This window comes from Leuciscus leuciscus, assembly GCF_965113295.1.
Source record: "Leuciscus leuciscus genome assembly, chromosome: 23".
NCBI lineage: Eukaryota > Metazoa > Chordata > Actinopteri > Cypriniformes > Leuciscidae > Leuciscus > Leuciscus leuciscus.
This window is the reverse complement of record NC_138747.1, coordinates 31,724,433-31,749,043: the sequence shown is the minus strand read 5'-3', so window position 1 is coordinate 31,749,043 and position 24,611 is coordinate 31,724,433. Positions and strand designations below refer to the sequence as shown.

At 37.8% G+C, this 24,611-nt stretch overlaps 1 protein-coding gene across 2 annotated transcripts in view; it reads left to right on the top strand.

Annotated features, from left to right (window-relative positions):
• The window catches only part of itga7 (integrin, alpha 7), a 43,557-nt gene extending 33,111 nt beyond the window's left edge, over window positions 1-10,446 (top strand). The window contains exons 20-26 of one of the 2 annotated variants that reach the window (XM_082156390.1): window positions 328-534; window positions 615-731; window positions 817-930; window positions 2,745-2,843; window positions 2,917-3,042; window positions 4,434-4,562; window positions 8,447-8,587. In XM_082156390.1, coding sequence (XP_082012516.1) covers window positions 328-534; window positions 615-731; window positions 817-930; window positions 2,745-2,843; window positions 2,917-3,042; window positions 4,434-4,550 — 780 coding nt within the window. In that variant the 3' untranslated portion in view covers window positions 4,551-4,562; window positions 8,447-8,587. Of the gene's footprint in view, window positions 1-327; window positions 535-614; window positions 732-816; window positions 931-2,744; window positions 2,844-2,916; window positions 3,043-4,433; window positions 4,563-8,446 lie in introns of both variants that reach the window. The other variant, XM_082156389.1, reaches the window with a different exon arrangement.
• Window positions 10,447-24,611: the final 14,165 nt, after the last annotated feature.

The window sequence follows — 24,611 nt, the reverse complement described above, 5'->3', positions numbered from 1 at the left end:
GGTGTGTGGTGTGTGTGTGTGTGTGTGTGTGTGTGTGTGTGTGTGTGTGTGTGTGTGTGTGTGTGTGTGTGTGTGTGGTGGGCGTTCTGGCGCAGTATGGCTGCCGTCGCATCATCAGGTGGAGCTGCACATTGTTGGTGGTGGTTGAGGAGATTCCCCCTTCCATCTAAAGCGCTTTGAGTACCCAGAAAAGCGCTATATAAATGTAACAAATTATTATTATTATTAGAAGTCTACATTTGCTCTCTCCAAATCATCTAGTTTCTGGATAAACTGTATGGAGAAATGGAAGGAACAGGACAGAAATAACTCGATGTGTGTTAACAGGTGTCTAATGCTGGGCAGCCTCTGCAAACGTTTGGCTCGGCATCTCTGAACATCATGTGGCCGTACGAGCTGGTCAACAGGAAGTGGCTGTTGTATCCGAGGTCTCTGCAGGTCGACGGACATCCACACACTCTCTGTGAACCTCAGTCTGCGCTCGACCCTCTGCGTCTGGGCAGACATCAGTCGCCACAGGCTGAACACCTCAAGGTACTCGCAAACACACATCAAATGAAGCTGCTGCTCATCAGTGAATGCAGGAGACGTTTACACGCATCATCTGTGAACAGAGCAGCAGAAAGGCACGCTCGCATCTGGAGACCGAAGCAGACGTGGCTCCCAAAAACCCTGTCGGCAAGATCACTCCCGCTGTGTCTGCGTCTGAGAGAAGGAAATCTCTCACACTGGTGAGTGTGAACCAGAGGACACCATATCTGTCATTCCTCAATCTGCTGTGGATTGGGATTGATCTGAGCTGCTGGTGTGTTTCAGGACTGTTTACTGGGCTCTGCGCGCTGCCTGCTCTTCCGGTGTCCTCTAGACACGTTCTCCGACTCCATCCATATCAGGATCCGAGCAAACTTGTGGAACAGCACTTTCATGGAGGTGAGAGACAGTCGCTCTTACACGTCAGTTGTCCTCTTGATATGGTGGGACAGTAACGTTTAGCTCAATGGAGAGTTGAGGTCCTTGCACACTGAGTCCAAACTTTTTGTATGCGTTTTTTGGTTTTCGGCATCCTAAAAATTCGTCACACACTGAGTCCGATGCGTATTAATTAATCAGTTGCGAAAAAATGGCAAAACAATACAAATAATGAGGATTATTTTGTTGTCCTCTCTCTTCTTAAAAAGAGAAATAAGAGGAAATATTGGGTCCATCCAATCCTGAGATTGCGTAGAGAGGAAGGAGAGTTCAAAGTTTACTTCAGGATATCGGTGGCTCAGTTTTTATGCTTTGCTAGAGACACTGGAGCCACATAATAAAAAGTAGACCACCAATTTCCATGAAGCTGTTGATCCTGAGCAGTTCTGGGTTTTGGTGTCCGCTCGTACAGTGGCTCTGCTTGTTACGGATGCGAAAAACGAAGAAAATGTAACCAGATCCGAATTGTTTTATGACGGACAGAAGTTTCGGCGGCAGTGTGTAAATGTGATTGACAAACAACGAGGGCATATTTATTTCTTAACATGCGAAAATTTCAGAGGAGAATTTCGGACTCGGTGTGCAAGAACCTTTACACCAATCTTAAAGGGGTCATGACATGAGAAACCAAATTTGCCTTGATCTTTTGGTATATAAGAGGTTTTGTACCATTAAAACTTCCTGCAAGTTTCATAGCTTAAGACGTCCTCCCCATTATAAACGAAGCATTTATTTAATCAAGCTCTAATTACAGCTTGTTGGGGATCCATGGTAAGAAGTGATGTCACGGTACGAAGTGACGTACCAGTCGTTTGCATATTTACATTTACATTTATTCATTTAGCTGACGCTTTTTATCCAAAGCGACTTACAATTGCTATATATGTCAGAGGTCGCACGCCTCTGGAGCAACTAGGGGTTAAGTGTCTTGCTCAGGGACACATTGGTGTCTCACAGTGGATTCGAACCCGGGTCTCTCACACCAAAGGCATGTGTCTTATCCATTGCGCCACCACCACCCCGCATATGACGCCTCTAGCGCAAGATTACGCCTCATTTCACATCGTTGTCACGCCACAGGTGTTCAGTCGACGTGTAGCGAGTGGGTCTGTTCACAGGAAGATTGCGATGACGCAGATGTGCTGTTCCTGGCTGTGGACAAACAAAATGTTTGAATACGCTGCCGAACGATCCAGACGTCAGGGAAAAATGGATGCAGTTTATTTTTTGTGGATGTCCCAGTCACGGCAGTGTTAATTTAAGCGTGTGTTCTCTACATTTCAAGGATGACTGTTTTGAGAACAAATCCGCAGTATGATGCAAAAAAACTTTTACTTAAAGATCCCAACGACGCGGCAAACTGTAAGTAATGTATTTCATCTTAAAACTACTTTTAGCCAATGACGTTAGCCAATCATAACAGTGGGCGTTAAAACTGAACTCTTAAAGGGGAAACACCCCCAAAACAGACTGTTTGAATCAGAGGATGAGAAACAGGGCGGGAAAAGGTCATAAATCACTAAAATTGTAACGTTTTTTTGTCCAAAAAACTATAGTAATACTATAACTGCACCTAAGGGAACATAATAAAACATAAACAAAAACCATGTCATGACCCCTTTAATATTTACTGTGGGTTAAAAGATGGAAACAGTTACAGACAAGAAAACGGCGCCACAGCGAACACCTCAAACACGTATAATTCATCAGTGATTATCAGTGATGTCCATCATGTACCCAGGGTTCATAGTGAGTGCACTTTTCCTGTTTATTAGGAGTTTTCATCTGTCAGTGCTGTGGAGCTGCTGGTCAGAGCCAATATCACCATTAAATCCGACATCAGGCATCTAGTGCTGAAGGACGCTGCCACACAGGTCAGATATCACACGCGCTCACACACGCTCACACACACACGTGTTCAAGTCATCAGTGTTTGTGTGTGTGCAGGTGTCAGTGATGATTTACCCAGAGCATGGGCTCGCAGACCAGCACTCGATCCCGTGGTGGATCATTCTCATCGCCGTCCTGGCCGGAGTTATTGTCCTCGCGCTGCTCGTGTGTGTACTGTGGAAGGTGAGTGTACACCTGAACCCTCAAGCATCCGCTCTTATTGCACAACCTGAACACTGCAAAAGATGATTTTTTCTTTCCCTCAGTATATTTACTTTTTTTTCCAGTAAAAAATTCTAAACATTCTTACATCAAAGATGCTAAGTCTTGTTTTCTGAAAAATGTAAGTGACTAATATGTTATTTTAAAGCTTCCTAATGTTGTTTTGGAGTTTCCTACAACAGGTTTACATGCATTCAAGCTCAAAAAACACTTTGATTTCCTGATAATCTCCATTGCAGCATCAGCTCTATTCTCTCAGTGTCTGAAACGGTTCATCAAGGATTCAGTCTCTCTAAACTCCGCCTTTCTGAGAGCTGCTCTGCTCTGATTGGTCAGATGGCCAGGTCTGCTGTGATTGGTTCACCACATACAATGCATGTCGGAAACCAAACGCCTTTTATCATATCTGAAATTCAGCTCTGGATCTTCTCAGCTTTTGATACACAGCAATCACTCTTTTATTGGATCAAAGTGGATTTGCTTTGTCAGCAGAAAACAGCGTCTTCTCCACATGAACAACACAAACCAAACTAGTCCAGTATAAGATACAACTACAGTGATTGAGGGCAGGGCAAAGAGATGCTGTTCAGCCAATCAAGACCATGGACTGGCATATTATGCAAATTAGTTACAAACCTATATAGGTTCAGCAGGAAGTGAGACTGGAATCACTGACGACTCGTTTCAGTTCAGAATCACTTCTTTATTTTGAGAGACAAAAACTCCATTTATCTGCACTTTGACCTTTACCGACCTTTTATATTCACAATCAGCTCTATTACACACTGCATGAAAGGGAATATCCCCAAAAGCATAATATGGGCGCTTTAAAACAATAAGGAATATATCTGCCAATGGGGTCCGAAAAATAAACTTAATTTAACGGAAAAACAAGATTTTCAGACCCCATTGGCCAATATGTTCTTGTTTTAAGCAAAAACTCTGTAATTTTGCTTCTCCAGTAAATATACCTTGATTTAAGAATGTTTATACATTATTTGTATTGGAAAACAAGACACAAACACTGAGAAAGAAATCATTTTTTGCAGTGCACCCATAACATCTCAATCGTTTGATCATCTACAGTCATTGTGGTCATGGTGTAGTAATGTTGATCATGGTGTGATTACTAGTTGTCAGTCATGTACTTCTATTTTTCTAGCCAAAAATGCACCAAAAAAAAGTTTTTGGTGCACCTAAGAGTAGTCATTGTGCATATGTGACTGAATTGTTTGCCTTTTCCAATTATGCATATTATTGTCTATACAATACTTCTAATGATTTAACCACCCATCGCTAGTTCTTCATGTTTCCTTCTTTCTGTACCTGTACATATTTGTGTGGTGGAGCAGTGTGGTTTTTTCAAGCGCACCGAGAGGAAGCCTCACTATGAGACGGAGTATTACCGCGCTGAGCTTCAGCTTCAGCCGTCTGACGCGGAGAGAAAACAGGCCACGGACCTCCAATAACAGCCTCATGTGGTACAGCTCAGTGTGTGCTGCTGTGCTGTGGCTTTACAAACTAGAAGTGTCAATGGCATGATAACCAGTACCTAAGTAATATTGGGAATATCCGTGATCTAATAAGAGTTGCACTGAAGCGATGACGTATGGCATCAGGGCCAGACCTTCTTGTTCTTTAGGAATTTAGGTTACACTTTATTTTACAGTGTCTGTGTTACAGTGTAATTAGTGCTGAGTAATAATGATTAACTACATGTACTTACTATAGGGTTAGGATTAGGGTTTGGTTTAGAGTTAGTTGCATGTAATTATGTATAATTTATAGTTATTACTATAGAAACTACATGTAACATATGTAACAAGGACACTATAAAATAAAGTGTTACTGGAATTTATTATTCTAATAGTTCTGTAATGATAACTGTCACGTAACACTATGTTGTAAGTCACACAACGAGGGAGAATTCCAAAATAAAGTCTTTAATAAATCCACAGGAGGGCATCATCCACACACTAACATAACAGTTACACATAGACGAGATCGGACAAAGAACTGAAAGACACAGGGAGTGCAGTGTGTGTACTAGAACTAATGAGATAAGTGATTAACAGGGTGAATGACATTGCTAATTAGACAGACCGGGGAAAACTAGGTCACTGAACCAAAAACACACAAGACAGAGCAGACATGTAACAATAACATACATGTGTACAAAAATTAACAAAGACTCAACTAAGCATGACTTGACTAAGCTTGGCTTGAACATGAGGGCTTAAATACACAAGACTAATGACTTAACAAGACACACCTGAACACAATGAACCAATAAACCAATAAGAATATGACACAAGAGACTAGGGAAGCACATGACATGGTAACATGATGGGAAGGGAATCACATGACAAAACCAGGAACCCAGACCAAGCCAAATGACAAAATAAAAGACATGAAACATGAAAGAGAAAACATAACCCAAACCAAACATGACAAATGTGTTGTAGTGAGGATAACAGAATTAATTTATATGAAATTTATAAAAACAACAACTATTGACGGCAGTGGTGTCGGTGTAGGATGCAGGGCAGAACAAACGTTCACTCTCTGTAATGAGAAAGTCAGCTGGTATACTTCAGTAGCCTGCGTTCCAGTACATCTGTGTGACGTAATGTTGATCATCTGCACACGTCCACACACAGACCTGTTTTTGGCTGCGTCTGAAAACTTAGTTCCCTCGCTGCCTTATCAGGCAATCACTTTATAGGCAGCATTTGCACACGAAGGTCATGAAACTGATTTCAGACAGACTTCTGATCAGTTTAATGATCTACAGCAAAATAGAGTGAGCATTGGTGATTGCTAAGTGAATATTTCATTACTACAATAGTAATTTCTCGCTAGAAATGATTTCAGAAGTTGAAGATGTTGGTCAAAAACATACATTTACACACAAACTGACCAGCAACCCCAACTTTCAGACGCCATCTTTATTTTTTTTAGCACTACTGTCACAGATTGGATAGCACAGGATTGTGGGATAGCAAAGGCAGCGAAGTACATCTCATTCTAATATCGATCAGATAAAGGCATCTCAGGAGACAGAAAGTGAAGCTAACTCTGGATTCGGACGTGCCTTGATGCCGTCCTTGAAGTGCATCCTCTGAAGGGAACATTTTTCAGCTTTTGGACGCAGCCAGTGTGATTTGAGCACTTGAAAACAAAAGTCCACTAGATCTCTTAACGTTCATGGCCAAGGAGTATACTTTGAAAAGCAGAACGCTTTAACTAACCCGGAGCTTTAACTAATGAACATCTGCACACTGAAAACCCAAATAAGTTGGCAAAACTCAAAAAATGTAAGGCAATCGGTTGCCTCAACATTTTTAAATTAAGAAATTGAAAGTTTAAAGGACAAGTTCGGTATTTTACACTTAAAGCCCTGTTTTCAGATCGTTTCTGATGAAATACAATGGTTAAGATTGAAATTTGGACAAATGCTGCTGGCCCGAGAATTTTCGGTTTCTGTGGTAGCACCCCCCCACCTCCACAATGGTTGCATAGGTGCACTGGAATAATCCTTCCTAAAACGCATTAAACTTTCGTTTACAAAGACGTGAAACTCACCGAGTGGTCAGGGGTGTTCACTGATATGCTCACACAAAAATCGCTGCAAAAGATGCTTTCCAACAGGTTTTATCGTAGTTTTTGTCCAACTCCATTGACTTGTATTGGATGAAAAACTACGATAAAACCTGTTGGAAAGCATCTTTTGCAGCGATTTTTGTGTGAGCATATCAGTGAACACCCCTGACCACTCGGTGAGTTTCACGTCTTTGTAAACGAAAGTTTAATGCGTTTTAGGAAGGATTATTCCAGTGCACCTATGCAACCATTGTGGAGGTGGGGGGGGGGGGGTGCTACCACAGAAACCGAAAATTCTCGGGCCAGCAGCATTTGTCCAAATTTCAATCTTAACCATTGTATTTCATCAGAAACGATCTGAAAACAGGGCTTCAAGTGTAAAATACCGAACTTGTCCTTTAAGTAAGCAGAACTGGCAGATTTATATTTTGTACTCATACATTTTACTTGTTCTTAATTTGAAATGTTTGAGTAAACTAATTCATACATCTAATTTAACGTTTTCATAAAACCTCAAAGTGAACATTTGTATTAGTATATACTAGCTATAACAAGCTAGTTCAATTAATGCTAACTTACTCATTTGCTAATGTTAACAATAACATGGTACTTTCTGTATGAGAATACCAATATTCAGCTTTCAACACTGTTCTCAAACCAAGCCGCGTGCACCACTTGTCACCATGATGGTAACTCTCCTAAAATCAACATTAACAGAAATTCTTCTAAATTAGCTTAGCAAAACATTAGTCACTAATCTCCTACTTAACATTAATCTTGCACAAAAAAACATGATATTACACTGCATTTTAACATTTACTCTCCCTTTCGAGTGCCATCGGCAAAGCATGCTGGGAAATACCAATCCCAGCCCAGTTTCAGTTAAACTTAAGTTCGTCTAAATTAAAAGAAATAATTTCATAAAACTCAAAACAATGAAACGGTTCAGTTTACTTAAATTATATCAGTTCTGTGAACTTGAAAGAAAAAGAAAGTTCTAAATACTCATAAAAGTTAATTTGATATAACTAATTTGTATAATTTAAGTTGGCCCTACTCAAACCAATTAATTATTTTGAGTGTTTTTATATATTGTGCCTAAATGCAGGACACAGATTTTCAATCATTTTTATTTCTGAATTGACTTGGGTAATGAGTTCTGATAATGCATGGGGGTGTTATATGCATGTAATCAACAAATATAGAACAATAAGAATCATTCTTCAAGAATTATAGCCTGCAGTTCTATGAAGAATGAAGATGGAAATATGTTTTGTATTTATCAATGCTTCAGAATGTTGCATTGAGATTGATGCTTAGGACAAGGAAAACAGTTGAGCACACCCTGATCTACTAAAAGTTTGATCAAAGTATAAAAGATGTGCAAATATTACATGTGAATATTAGGCTTTATCAAAAGACATGTTCTGTTGAAGTTTGATGAGCAGCAGCATGTCAAGCACTAACTTTATCACCAACAGAGGTTTATAAAGCGAAAGCATCTTCATCTGAAACAGACGAGCATGGTGTGAATAAATGTCCCGCCACACTTGCCAATGGAGGATTATGAATTATCACTGTGGAACTTTGAACATAGATCATATAAAAGTTATGAGTCAAACATTCTTTTTTACTCACATTTGGCTCTGAGCATGTGTTAACTTTGGACCCTGGCATCAAGGTCACACAGTGTGTTTCAAGGTGATTTTATTTTGTGCTGTATATAAATCTTTACCTCATTCGACCTCTTTCTCTTTCGCAGTGTGGTTTCTTCCATAGGGTTCGGTATGAAGATCAAGTGCCCCAGTATCAGGCTGTGAAGATCCTGCGGCAAGAGACGCCATTTCTGGACAAGACTTTTATTTTGCACAAAAAGCAATGGGCGACCCACTGGAGTGATGGGACAATATAAGATTCCTCAGAAACATGGACGCTGACCAGAGACTGCAGTGGACTTGCACTGACCATAAACATACACTGCTACACATTTTTACTATAAGTTGCATTTTCTTCAGAACATTTTTGGAGGACGGCTGGGTCTAGCTGGAGATAGACCGTACATAAATGGGAATATATGCACCTAGTATTAAAAGTGTTATTTAACATAATAATGTTGAATTGAGTGTGATGGTGTTTGTAAACTCATAAATCATCTGCAGTTCTGTGTCACTCTTCAGTTCAGGGCCTTCAGAACTTTGAAGCAGTTGGACACTGAAACATGTATAAGGGTCTTCATATTTCATCATCTCCAGAACGATTTAGTTTTCAGTTCATGTGAAATTTGGCACACATCCTCCTAAGACCCTCATGACATAAAGTGAATTGTATTTGTATGGTGCTATTTTTTATCAATACACATCATTTATAGCAGCTTTACAACAATCATACTGTTGTCTACAATGCCTTAATGCTTTATATCGCTATATGATGATATAGACCTTCTGTAGCTCCGCCCCTTTTCAGCGCTGCGCTCGTTGTCTTTTGACTTCCGGTCTGTATTTTCACAGCGATTTTGCGTGTTTATGAATGAACGGCTCGTTTTAAAATCTTCCCAGTCTACTGACATATGTTTAGACATCTGCTTTATACATTACAATCCTCGTGATAACTTTCGTTAATTTTACATTAAGTAAATCCACTTCACCAGCTAATATCACTCCTGGACAGCAGCGCCATAGAGATACACAGAGCGACCGCAAAACCGGAAGTTCAAAGACAATATTCTAAAGATGGCGGTGTCCTCGTTTCTCTGGCGCATAAGGTCTATACAATAATAAATTATATAAATTAAAACCTTACCTCACCATTAAGGTCATAAATATCTAAAAAAAAAAAACAGACAATATATAACATATAGGCCCATTTCAGGACGACACAACAATTGAATCAATGATCTGATCTGCTCATTGCAGATTCTAAACTCATATGTTATAAAGAAATGAGCCAATATACTTAATGAGCCATTAGGAGCATTTGTTTCGGAACCTGGTGCGTTTCTCTCTTAGTTCAGTTTGTTTAGGTATATATAAATATAGCCTCAGATATATATAAATATAGCTTTAATTTATCAGTTAAAGCGAGAATGACGACTATTCATATCAGTGTTTGCGTGCATCTCGACAGCTACAGATAAAGCCAAGCAGAGAAAACCTGTCAATCATCCTGATGGATGATGCAGAGGAAACTCTGACCAATAAGAGGACAGTTTTACTCACATGTGACTGGAACGTTTTCAAATGTTGCAGAACCGAACCAAAAAGAAAATGCAACATTGTAATGCATTTTAAGTCCCTGTTTCTGAACAAAGCAAACAATCTACAGGTTTAAAAGTGCCCTTAGACTCTTTAATGTAGGCTTGATATGGCGTGAGTTCATATTTGGAGGACAATTACTGTCGGGTCCATATCTTAAAGTATAAGTCTGTTTGCAAAGCATGCGCCGAAATTGCGACTGATTTACCAATGAATCCACAGTGAAATGCACCAAAACAAACAGATTATGCTCTACTGAGACATTCACATTGTTGAAAATAAATAAGCACTTCCATAGCATTAAGATCCTTAGGAAGGTAATGTTATTTGATTCTCTTTTCTCTTTCTCGTCTCACTAATGTGCCAGTGGGCGAGATGTGATGATGTAGAAGTAGCCTTTGATCTGATTCTGCAATCTTTCGTCGCTCTATTACTTCATAATGTGACAAAATCCGAAATGAGTCATTGGTTTCAATAAAAAGCTGTTTTTGAACTAATGAGGAAGTTTTGAGTTCTTAAACTTACAGGATGTTTTATAGGACAATGACCTCTCACATGTCAAAATATGTGGTTCAGATGTGGAAATGCAAGGATCAGTACTTGGTTTTGAGATATTTTGAACAATCATGTCGTTTTTTCTAATCTAATGCATTGATCAGCACCAGGGATCTCCTTTAGGGGGCCAACATGCCTGTGGATATACAGAAACTGATCGTTTTGTAATTGAAACATGAACACACCCCTGCAGGGTTGCATGTCCACGACCGACCGTAGACACACTGCACTCACTGTCACTGGGAGATTGTGAAGCAGAAGATCTTTGGCACTGGGATGATGGAGGTTATTTTGAAGCATGCGGGAACAACAGTGTGTTTTCTCTCAGTTCACTGCTTCAACAAAGACAAACTGTGTCCCTGTTTAGGCCCCTTGGATCTCCACATGTTATCTGTTCATCAACTTCACTGCACCTAGGGACTCTTTCTCTTGTTAATACATTCAATTAAATAAATGTATTCATGAAAATAAATGAGTACATTTGTGAGGAGAAACAGCTTAAGGCAACACGCTTATACACTCTTTATTCTTGCTGGGTTTTTTTGTACGTCGTAAATGTATACTTGTATTTATAGTTTCATATTTATGACTATGTTTATAGAGTTCTATTGTACTTACCCCTATTCTTAGGAGCTGTATATAAAAACTGTGAAATAATAATAATACAGTTTATTATTTGGCGCTTGTGTAGTACCAATTTGATCACTAGATGTCGCTCTCTCAGTTTATAGATGTGTGGAGGCTAGTGTAGAAACCAAGCTGGTATTATTTATTTTAAAGTGTAATGAAATACAGATGAGAAGAATTTAATTAAGTATTTAACAGCGAATGTGTGTTTAAGTTTCATTTGAGCAGTTACTGTCACTTGGTGAACTGATGCTAAACCACAAATGAGTTTATTTTCGATCAGATTATATTGGATATCAAATAGAATTGTAATTAATATTCATAAAGTTGGCATTTCTGCAGTGAAAATCTGATGGAACAAAATAGCTTGTTTGTATTTAGAAGTTCTGGGGACAATCATAGAGAAATGTTTTTGAGAAAGAAACTGATTTATCTATAAATTTGAAAAAAGATATTTATCTACTAGATATTAAAGTCTCCCTGTGTTGAAAATCAAGCTTTTAATATTGTTAATATGTCAATGTGGTGTTTTTAGACAAACCATTTCAAATTCTAAGGCATGAATCTTTTTTTTTTTTCAAGGATTTTTTTTTTTTAAATATGTCACTTTGGTGATCAAAGATGAGTTTTAAGAGATAAAATTAGTGACTGCAGGGGGACTTAAACTTACGCATGCACAAGTGTTATGTTTCTGCTTTATAGCTTTTATAAACAAAATAAACTCTAAATACTGCCAAGATTCCCCTGGAACATGGTAAGTGGCCCTGGTTACGGGGAAATGCCATATCACACAAACAGCCCTGACTGATCTTTAGTTTAATGCATTATGTCTATTTTTACCGTCATCAGTTTCACATCATATGTTTTTGCGTCGTCATGTCACATCCGTAAAGAGAAGATGGTCCAACTATAGACCTTAGTCAGGGTCGACAGCCATATTGAATTTTGCACTGATGGAAATGAGGCTGTGAGGGACAGACCTACAGTCTTTACAGTAACCATTAAAGAAACCTTTTAGATCGCAAAAAGAACATTTCTGTCGACTGAAAGCTTTTTGGAAAAATGTTCGTCAGCTTTTATTCCTCACAACCTTGTTTTCATTCTCCTACCCTTGTGTTAGTTATGGCTTGTAGCTGAAACAATGGCTGTTTCAGAGGAACGATAGGATCCAGATGCAGCAAATATTCATTCAAACAAACATAATAAAAGTTAATCCAGACACAGGCAAGGAATGGAAAACAAAACTGACAACAAGCACACACATAACATCCATAGAAGGAACATGAGAAATACTGGGGTATATTAGTATGTACACAATGGGTGATTGGCAAACAAGAGAACTAATCAAAGAACTAATCAACAAGAAAAACTACACAGGACTACAAAACATGGCAGTACGACAGGAAATACAACAAAAGTCCAGACAAGACATGGGGAATAATATATGACAGTAGCCATAACTAATGAGCAACATTATTACAGTAACACAATGAATCATTCAAAAAGGAATCATCCATCTTTAAAATAAAGAATTTACAAGCAAAAGCGAAGATGTTAAAGCCTGTAATACAACTCATTTCTTAAATGATTCATTGTCGATTCATGAATTTGCAGCACAGATGCCGTGTGAGCAGATGACGAAAACACCGCCTGTAAAATCATCCGACATTTATGGTCTCCTGAAAGAATGATGCAGTGAGCCTCCGTTCCCCAAGGGACGAAAGCATTCTCGTATGATTGTTTTTGAAGGGGACCCTTTAATGTTGTAAATGCCCTTTTTTCGTGCATGTATCTTTAAATGCAAATGAGCTGCTGCTCCCCACCCCATTTTCCAGAAGAGGGTGGAGCCTTTACAGCTCCTGCCTCAGATAATAAATATATATATTTTTTAAACTTAAAACTAAAAACGGGGTGGGGAGCAGCAGATCATTTGCATTTAAAGATACATGCACGAAAAAAGGGCATTTACAATCATAAAAAGGGTCCCCTTTAAAAACATCTGTTTGGTTTTGATTATAATCTCAGGCTCACGTGTCACTGCAGTTCTTTATCATCATGAAAGTTTATTATCTGCATGAGTTTTAAAGGTTCAAAGTAACGCTGTTGTGCTTAATGCTGCAAACCACGTTAAACATTAGAAACATTTGACGGTCTTAAAACTCTTTCATGTCTTATCAAACTGTCAGATACACACAAAGTGCACACTATCTGCAAACGGCTTGTTCTTATGATTTATGGGGATTAAAAAAGAGGAGTGGGTGGATTTTTACCATTATAGGGTAGACCTACACACATTTCTGAAACACATCAAACATGTAATGCAAATGTGAATTTTGCATAATAAGTCCACTTTAAAGGTAGACTAGGTAATTTTGGAGCGGCTGGCAATAGCGAGTTAGCTTTGAAAACATGAGATCCCACCATCCCTTCAGAGCGTCTCCAAAGCCACTCCTCCTCCAAATCATGCAAATAATGAACGGAAACTGCGTTTTTAATTTTAAAGTTTTAATAAGCTCATAATTTGTGCTAAAATAGGCTAAATGTTTAATTTTAAAAACAATTAAAAAAAGCTGGTTATGTCTATTTTGATGTTTCTGGCAGACAGTGAGGTTCGGGTTCCGATCAGAGCTCGTGAGCGGAGAGCGCATTTCTGAATATTCGCTCTGCTCGCTCATTCCGCAGAGTCGCTCGCGCAACCCAGAATAGAGACAGAGCGCAACGCGTCATAATCTGAAGACCACGCCCACCGGGGGGGAAACAATCCAACCGTCTCCATTGACTTTGCATTGCGAGAGGCTGCCTCCTTGTCATTTATGACTTATAACAAAAGACAGAAAAATGCCTAAAAGCTGCTGTGTGACAAGGTGTACAGCAAACAAGCTAAAAAACCCAGAAATAAATTTTAAAAGCTTCCGAACCGTAAAAGCCAGCCTTTAAGGAGACCAAAGTGGATACAAGCAATAAGATGTGAAGTAGCAGGAAGAATGGGTAAAGTGTGGGATCCTGACACTCAGTATGTCTACGTGTGCAGTAAACATTTTGTCACTGGCAAGTCAAATATCCAAATGTCAGTTTTATATATTATATTTCTGTAAGCTAAGCAATTGATCCACTTTTATGTCCTGAAACAACCGTTTTTTGGGGTCGACAGCTTATTAAAATGTATTCCTGGGTTATTTAGCTTGTTTGCTGTACACCATGTCACATAGCAGCCTTTAGACTTTAGCCTTTGTTTTGCTTTTTGTTATAAGGAGGCAGCCTCTCACAATGCAAAGTCAATGGAGACGATTGGATTGTTCCGGTTCCGGCCCCCGGTGTGGGCGTGGCCTAAATACGCTCTGTCTCTATAGCCTGAGCCTGGTTTGAAAATATGTGGAATAAGGGCTGCCTCCAACTAAAGTTTTTTTCTAGTCGACTATAGTTGTCGACTATATAGCCTACAGGATAATGAGCGTTTACGTAATATAGCCGCACTCAAGCGCACGACCGCACGCATAAAGCTACGATGCTGACTCGCCATGAGAGAAATGCCCATTTCATATGGATTACATAATCAGAGAGTAGCCTATTTCTTTTGGTTTGGAATATTTTCGTTTAAAAGTAGACATTTCAAAATATTTAAAGAGCATCAAGCTATTAAAATCTATACTATGTATACGCACAGATAATATAACAGTATATTAGTCAGTCATTTTTATTGGGTTAAACAGACAGTGATTGGATAACGTTTTTAATTTACCATTTTTAATTTAAGGCCCACCCACAATTGGTCTGGCCCATCCAAAACCTGAATACTGGCGCCGGATTCCAGTTTTGGATGGGCCAGACCAATTGTGGGTGGGCCTTAAATTAAAAATGGTAAATTAAAAACATAAACGGTTATTAACGGCCTGTGCCTGATACCACCTGACTGCTGCAGATTCATTTCGCCGTTGAAAGTGTTGCCATTGAAATGCACAGATTCGAGTCACAAACCGCTCAGAGTGTAACGTCACGGCTGTCCATCTGACAGTAATGACTTGAACGCAGAATAAACTGGTTGTTTTGGTTCGGCTGCTGTGTGTGTGTTTGGCATCGGTGGCTGTCTGTCGGACCGAATGCAATGATTGGACGATGCTTTTTTGATCCTGACTGAGACGTCCATAGAAGATGTAGGCCTACATGTTTTAATATGTAGACCACGTTTATTATTATGGATTGCTATCAAGATGTGAAGAGAGTTTCAACCAGTATAACAAAAAGTGTTTATAAAACAAATTGCAGATTCTACCTTTAACACATGTGTTGAAAAACACAAAAACACACTTGATCAATGAAATAAATACAAAACTAAGACGCTGTGTAGCACTTTCAGGAGTGGAGGTGAACTTTTGGCCCATGCAAGCCATTTAAAAACACATTTTTATTTGGTTGTGTGTGTTTTCGTTGCCGTCACACACTCGTGACCAGTAGATGTCGCCAGTGATTCAAGCGCTTCAGAACAACAGGTCATTCAGCAAGCGAGTTTAGAAAAGCTCCAGTTTCCCATCTCTGCCTCAAAGCACAGCAGCCTTTTGTTTCAGATGATTGGAGGTACATATGCTCTTCATCCAGTACTCTGTTTGTTCTCTCAAACTAAACTCAGTTTTACCAGGGTATCGACGGAATGCATCAGGCCACGTGTGTTTTCTATGCAAGGTGGAACAAATAGTTTCGAGTGATCTGTGATCTGAGAAATGTACCAAAGTGACTGAGCAAAAACTGTAAGCCATATTTATCTAAAAGAAAGTGTCAAGTTTTACTTAAAAAATTATTTTATTAAAATAATAAATTAATTATAAGTCTGCAAGGATGGAATTTCAAAGAATGGAACAGGTTTTTCTTTCTGTCACTGGCATTCAGTATAGAAAACGTGTGCAAGTCAGACTCAAGTTTCCATTTCTGACTATAATTTCCCCCAAATGTTCTTTTATTGATAAGAAATGCTTCTGAGCAGAGAAGCCTTTGAGAAGCTGAAGAAGCTTCTCCACTGGAGATGTGATGAGAGGGATTCTCATGAAGAACAGATGCGGGACAGATGGAGGAACACTCACTAACAGCACAGGTGAAGTCTTCAGAAGACTCATCTCATTCTCTCAGATAGACAACAAGCTGCACATCCACAGAATCAGAGGCTCCCGTAAAAACATACCTTGCTAGCATAGCTGAAATCAGGAATATGGGGAAAAATGCAAAGCACTCAAGTCTCTGGAGATTGTATAGCGGAAAACTATTTCAACACATGCAACAGCACACACATTTTCCATTCCTCTCTCTCTCTCTCTCTCTCTCTCTCTCTCTCTCTCTCTCTCTCTACTGAAGCTAATGGACTCACAATAACATGTGCTTGAGCTGCTGAAACTTAAGCTTGCCAGTGATTCTGGCTGTTTTGTTAAAGTTCCCTCTCCCATCTATAACCGTGGAAATACACAGTTTCAGCCCGAAGACAGTCAGTCCTGGATACAACAGTACACTCTTGTTAATATTTCCATTTTTTGGTAGCGATTTAACTTTTTTTAAATGGTTAGACAGCCAAAATGTAATCTCTGTCATCGTTTACTCACCCCCAAACCTGTGTGTGTGTGTGTGTGTGTGTGTGTGTGTGTGTGTGTGTGTGTGTACATTTTGGACTTCCGCCACAAAGGGTGCATTGATTTTTTTTTTTTTTACTTTTATGGTCATAAGCATAAAAAAATAGCATGCATGGTTATCATAAACTATCAGTACTGTAACTTGCACTGATTCTGTGAGCTATACTGATAATATGAGCTAAACAAATAAGGAATAAATCTCTGGAGATAAACAAGTCCTAAATGACATTTAATGACTATAGATGACTATTTTTTAACTGTCTTCTTAGACTTTGACTCAACACACTATGGAAGTGGTATAAAAATAGTATTAAATAAAGTAATATTGGTAACACTTAACACCTAAAGCCTTTATGTATGATGCATTTTAAAGGTATTCATCATGTACGTTATAATGCATCATATCTTTTCATAAATAATTGTAACCAAATTGTAAAATGCATTATAATATTTGCAGATTCCTTGAACTTGGTTGTTTGTCATGTGTTTTAATGCATCGTACTTTCTGGTGTAAGGTGTAACAGTGAATAGATAAGTATTATAACTGTGGTCACAATTATTCATGAGAGCATACAATGCATTATAATGTGCATAATTAATGCATTAAAAATACTTTTATAATTTATTATATTTATAAAGGCTTTAAGTAAAGTGTTACTGAAATATTATATAATTTTTTTATATATTTTTTTGACTGGAGCTTATTTTTCATGACAGTTCTTGTGGATCTTAGAAGTTTAAAAATGAACTGTATGATGAAGGATAAGAAGTATTTGTCAGTGAATGCAGATCATGTGCTGCTGAACTGAGGATCACATTGAATCTCTGCTGGTTTTCAGAGATCTCAGCTTCATCTTCATCTTCATCCATCGGTCCACAACAACATCACGGTTCACTTGTGCACTAATGAGACCTGGAGGTGGTGTTTATGACCAGCTCAGATCCTCGAAGACGCCCTGTGGAGAAGATAAGTGTTTAATGTTGTTTATATGTGGGGTTTTTAATATGCTTTAAGACAAACCATGTGTAAATTCCTAACTCAACAGCATTAGTGAGTATTCTCCAAACAGAGATTGACATTAGCAACACATTATTAGCTGTTTGATAACGTAGTCAAGCCAAAGGCTACTCATATTTACAGTCATGTGTCCGACGTCGCAATACATAAAACGCATTACCATTCTGATACATCGACTTACTTCGCTTTCTCTTTTTCTGAATCAGTTTCTGGTTCAAAGATATATGGCTGAATTAAACCAGTATTTCCTCTTGTCATCATGTAGCGTTTACTACGGTAAAGTTGAGTGAGTGGATCGGGTAATCTGAGCTGCTGCAATTGAGTGGAGGCGGAGACTAATTTGCATATTAATGAATCTGCATTTAAATGAAGCAAGGGTGTCGAGTTACAGTCAAGCTTTTTGAGGGCATGCAAACTATTTTTAAAGGAAAAAAATTATGAGAAATAAAGATAAAATGATTGACTGCAGTAGGACTTTAATATAAAAACAACATTACTTACTACTTTAATGCTACGCCAGCAAATTCCTGACCATTACAACCTTTATTGCTTCAGTAAAATATTGCAAAAAACATCAAAAAGAGCAACGACACCACACAATGAATCTCTTTTATCCCTTGTGTCTGCTTGACTGAGGCCCCGTTTACACGATGGGAAAACGCAGATATTTCCCTGCGTTTTGGCCTGTCATTTACACGAAAACGCCGTTTTTATCCCAGAAAACGATTATTTTTAAAAACTCCGGCCAAAGTGGAGATTTCTGAAAACGGCGGTTATGTGTTGCCGTGTCAACTGGGAGAAACGGGGTTTTAGGTTCTCAAACGTCACATTATGCGCCAGAAAATGCTTACGTCATGTGAGCGCCCTATGTTTAGAGTTTGTTCCATACTGTCTATGAGTTTGTTTGGCTACTATTTGATCATGGATGCTGTTAAAGTGGTACTCATTTTTACTTTTGTGAAAACGCTTTTGGCCTGTTTGCATTTGCTTCGCTGTCTGTCCACACGAACGAACCTCGCGCCATGTCTATTGTTTTGAAAGGAACAGGAAGTCGCTCGTGCTATTCGTCGTTGTCGATTTTGAGGATTCTGATTGGCTTGCATGGCTTTATCCTTCTCCTTACACTGCCGCCCCTTTGTATTTATGCGGGTTGATGTAAACGGCAACTGTTTTTGAAAACGATATTGTGTGCACGATGTTATTTTTGAAAACGGAGGGGGAGAAATATTCGTTTCTCTAAATACCCGGCTATGTGTAAATGTGGCCTGAGTACTCTGTACTACGGTATACTGAAGTATTGTTACATTTGTTTACACTTTATTTCCATTGTCCACTTTAGACATTCTACTAACTATAAGTAACTTTCCAACATGTCAATAGCAGTCATTAGAGTATTAATAGACTGTCTGTTTAATATCTGCTAATGCTTTATTTTAATGTAAAGTCCTCAGGAGACATTCTACTGACTAACTTTACAACTACATGTCAACTCACCCGAACCCGAACCCGACCCTAACAGTCTACTAATACTCTAATGAGAGTTAGCTGACAGGCGGTTGCAAATTAATGAGAGTTAGTTGAAGTAGTTGCAAAGTTATTTAGACTATAGTAGAATGTCTAAAGTTAACTATAGAAATAAAGTGTAACCTATAATAATAATATAACGTTCTTTAATGATGTGAGGATGTTTTCCTGATATCATTACTCAGTGTTTCGCAGTTCACCACCATTGCTTTTCCCCCGGTGGACGAACACACGACTGCAAGGAAAATGTGATTGAAACGGATGATTTTAGTGTTTATAACAGCAATAACAGATAGCATTAAACATTAAAGCGAGTTTCCCAGCATTACTCCTGGATTAATATCCATCTTTCTGAGAACAGACTCGGTTGAGACCACTACCATCATCATGAGCTGGTCACCAGTCAAACACTGATGGGCAACTGAAGTCAGGGATGGGAATGTAATAACATTGATTCAATGACTGTATTGTTTGTTGTTGTTGAAATTGTAATTGTTTTAACATTGACTGAGGGTGCAAAAGTCATTTTGAATCAACATCACTTTGTAACGTTGATTTAATGTCATCGCTGATTTTTTGTTGTTGTTGAAATATTGATCATAATAATAATGTTTTATGTTAATATTTTATAATTAAGCAACTTTTGTATAATACATGTGTATTGCATTTATCACCAGGTTTAAGGGGCAATGCCTTCCAAACATCTTACTGTCTGTGGAGAAATATATCATTTATTAAATTATTCAGTTGCACCACAATGCATTTTGTTATGAAATGGCCAATTAGTCTTGAACAATTACAGTTACGTAACTCTCTGCATTTTTCAAATATTTGGAATATTTGAGCAAAAGCTCCTAATCACAAAATCTGTGTTTTTTTGCACAACAGTTTACAGTAGTTTAATGTACAGTACAGTAGTTTAATGTACAGTAGTTTAATGTACAGTACAGTAGTTTAATGTACAGTAGTTTAATGTACAGTACAGTAGAATGTACAGTAGTTTAATGTATAGTACAGTAGTTTAATGTACAGTACAGTAGTTTAATGTACAGTACAGTAGTTTAATGTACAGTAGTTTAATGTGCAGTACAGTAGTTTAATGTACAGTACAGTAGTTTAATGTACAGTAGTTTAATGTACAGTACAGTAGTTTAATGTACAGTACAGTAGTTTAATGTACAGTAGTTTAATGTACAGTACAGTAGTTTAATGTACAGTACAGTGGTTTAATGTACAGTACAGTAGTTTAATGTACAGTAGTTTAATGTACAGTACAGTAGTTTAATGTGCAGTAGTTTAATGTACAGTACAGTAGTTTAATGTACAGTACAGTAGTTTAATGTACAGTAGTTTAATGTACAGTACAGTAGTTTAATGCACAGTACAGTAGTTTAATGTACAGTAGTTTAATGTACAGTACAGTAGTTTAATGTACAGTACAGTGGTTTAATGTACAGTACAGTAGTTTAATGTACAGTACAGTAGTTTAATGTACAGTACAGTAGTTTAATGTACAGTACAGTGGTTTAATGTACAGTACAGTGGTTTAATGTACAGTACAGTAGTTTAATGTACAGTAGTTTAATGTACAGTACAGTAGTTTAATGTACAGTACAGTAGTTTAATGTACAGTACAGTAGTTTAATGTACAGTACAGTAGTTTAATGTACAGTAGTTTAATGTACAGTACAGTAGTTTAATGTACAGTACAGTAGTTTAATGTACAGTACAGTAGTTTAATGTACAGTAGTTTAATGTACAGTACAGTAGTTTAATGTACAGTACAGTAGTTTAATGTACAGTACAGTAGTTTAATGTACAGTACAGTGGTTTAATGTACAGTACAGTAGTTTAATGTACAGTAGTTTAATGTACAGTACAGCAGTTTAATGTACAGTAGTTTAATGTACAGTACAGTAGTTTAATGTGCAGTAGTTTAATGTACAGTACAGTAGTTTAATGTACAGTACAGTAGTTTAATGTACAGTACAGTAGTTTAATGTACAGTAGTTTAATGTACAGTAAAGTAGTTTAATGTACAGTACAGTAGTTTAATGCACAGTACAGTAGTTTAATGTACAGTAGTTTAATGTACAGTACAGTAGTTTAATGTACAGTACAGTAGTTTAATGTACAGTACAGTAGTTTAATGTACAGTACAGTAATTTAATGTGCAGTACAGTAGTTTAATGTACAGTAGTTTGATGTACAGTACAGTAGTTTAATGTACAGTACAGTAGTTTAATGTACAGTAGTTTAATGTACAGTAGTTTAATGTACAGTACAGTAGTTTAATGTACAGTACAGTAGTTTAATGTACAGTAGTTTAATGTACAGTACAGTAGTTTAATGTCTAGCACACAGTAACTGAGAACACGTAATCTCGAATACATCATCAGATTCCAAAGCGTAAGCTCTTGTAATAGGATTTTATTTTGTTTTAAAATACTTGTAATACAGTTACTTTTTCTACAGTTACTTTTTTATTGATTACATGATTACATCTCACAATGGCAGTAAATTATTCATTATTCATTGGTTCCCCCAACTACAACTTTTTTTTTATCTTTTACATTTTCCTTTCTAAAAAAGCTGCTTATATCTGTTCAGAAGCTCTTCCAGGTTTGTGGAATCACACACACACACACACACACACACACACACACACACACACACACACACACACACACACACACACACACACACACACACACACAGACTCACTTACTCTCACACACACACACACACACACACACACACACACACACACACACACACACACACACAGACTCACTTACTCTCTCACACACACACACACACACACACACACACACACACACACACACACACACACACACTCACACACACACACACACACACACACACACACACACACACACACACACACACACACACACACACACACACACACACACACACACACACACACACACACACACACACACACTAGTCACTGAAAACTGAGCAGATCACAGCACTGGATTTACACAGACCATTTAACTTTTAAAAGTGTTTTCTCAGCATTGCATATCAGATATTCTCCTGATGAACACGAGTCATGACTGGACATTATCATTCAGCCACACATTACTGTCTTTGTACGGCTTTGGTTTTAAACACGTTAAAATGTGCAAATTCAAGTCATTTTATATTTACATGCAATGCTCTTTGACCAAATATTTACTTTGAAGGACCTTCTAAGATTTTAAGTTAATAAGTCAATGTTAAAATTAAGTCAATAATAAAAAATAATAAATTAAGCTCATTGTCTCTGAAGTCAATTAATGGTCACATGACTTAAAATAGATAAAACATAAAACATTTCTTTCTTTTTTTTTACTAAGTGTTTTATTTTGATTGTTTTTATTTTTAAATTGTTTATTTTCATTTTAAATTTACATAGCTTTTCATTAAACTCATTCAACTGGGAAACCATGACATAATGTAATATTTAATGTACTTCATGTTGTTTATGCCATTATCCTATTCAAATCAAATGTGATAAATGAGTTAGGTCAAATGTAATCTAAAAGATATATATACAGTATATATATATACAGTACTGTGCAAAAGTCTTAAAGGCATGTTAATACACAAATCTCAGTAGATTATTACAATTAATGGCAAAAAGAATGTTTGGAAATGTAAACTGATATTTCCTACTGACACTCTACAGCAAAATATAGAAATAACTGACTTAAAACCAGGGAGGGAGGGAGGGTGGGGGGGATATTAACATGCCTAAGACTTTTGCACAGTACTGTATATATATATATATATATCCTTAAATGTGTAATGTAATGTATACGTTACTGTCTGCATTTTCTGTCATGTAATCTGGCATCAGGAACCGACTGCATGTTTGTAAGTCGGTGTGGTTTTCTCTGAAATCTTAGACTGGTCCCAGTTCCTGCTGGGATTGGGCGGAAGCGTGTTCCCCTCAAGCATTCCCGGAGCACCGGATAACAAAGACACATCTTGTGTTCACCACGCTCTCCAAACGACAACACTTATTCATTCATCCTTGCATTTCTTATACTTGTTTTCATCTTGATGCATGTCGTTCCCGAGGAACAGCTTTTCTTATAGAAATAGAGTTGAGAGTTTCACATGGTTGTTAAATTAACAGTGTGCTCTTTATTCAGATATCAAAGATTCAAGAGCTCAGCTTTGCAGCTTAGTGTTAGTTGTACTGGGATTTTAATGGATTTGGAGTCATCATTCCAAAACAATAATCATATTTTAACTAGGCTACGTGATGTCAGTTTTAATCACACACATTTTGGGTTGAATTCACTGGGTTTTGTCACATTTGTGTGTGGTGTTTCCAGTTTATGATGCGCTCTATAAAGCTGCTCCATGACATTTACATTTGTTTTATTCAGCAGATGCTTTTATAACCAGCCACTTACAAATGAGGAACATCACAAGTGATTTATCACACTGTAAAAAAAAAAGAAAAAAAAAAGAAGCTAAATATTTTCCAGTTAATGCACACAAAGTTACAAATGGTTTGAAACTTCATAAAACTCACGTTAAACCATCAGAGTGCACCCAAATGTTTTTACAACTATTCAAACACAAAGAATATCATAATGAACATAATTCCTTTATTATTCCCAGCATGCATTGCAGCGTGAATAAATTCTGACTTTGTTTAAACTTTTTGTTGTTCTGCTTTAAAGACTTTTAGTTTGTATTTTCTTGTGTCCCTGTGTTCTGTTCTATTTAGCACCAAAACTTTGGAACAGTCTTCCTAACATTGTCCGGGAAGCAGACACACTCTGTCAGTTCAAAGCTAGATTAAAGACGCATCTCTTTGACCTAGCATTCACATAATACATTATAGACTTCTATAATCCAATGTTAGGCTGCATAGATTAGGTCAGCCGGAACCGGGAACACTCCCCATAAATCCTGATGTACTCGTTACATCATAAGAAGAATGGCGTCTACGCTAATATTAGTCTCCCTGTTTATCCCGAGGTTTACCGCAGTCCGCCGGATCCAGGCCGGATCCAGATCTGATGAAGGACCAGCGCCTGGACGCCACGACAACGCAGTGCTGAAGTGTCCACTAGTCTCTCCCCTGTGAAGGCCTCCTTCCTTTCCCTTTACCTCAGTACAGATAAAGCTTTGTCAGGATAATTCCGGTTCGCATGGCTACGCAGAAGTGATAAAAATTCTGTATTATACATTTTAAGGCCAGACAAGTAGTTTGTTTGTAGGGAAGGACTACACGCCTGTGCACATATATATTCAAACGCGCATAACTATAGACTGAACTCGTAATACGCATGTGCACGCCATCAGCGTTCTCAC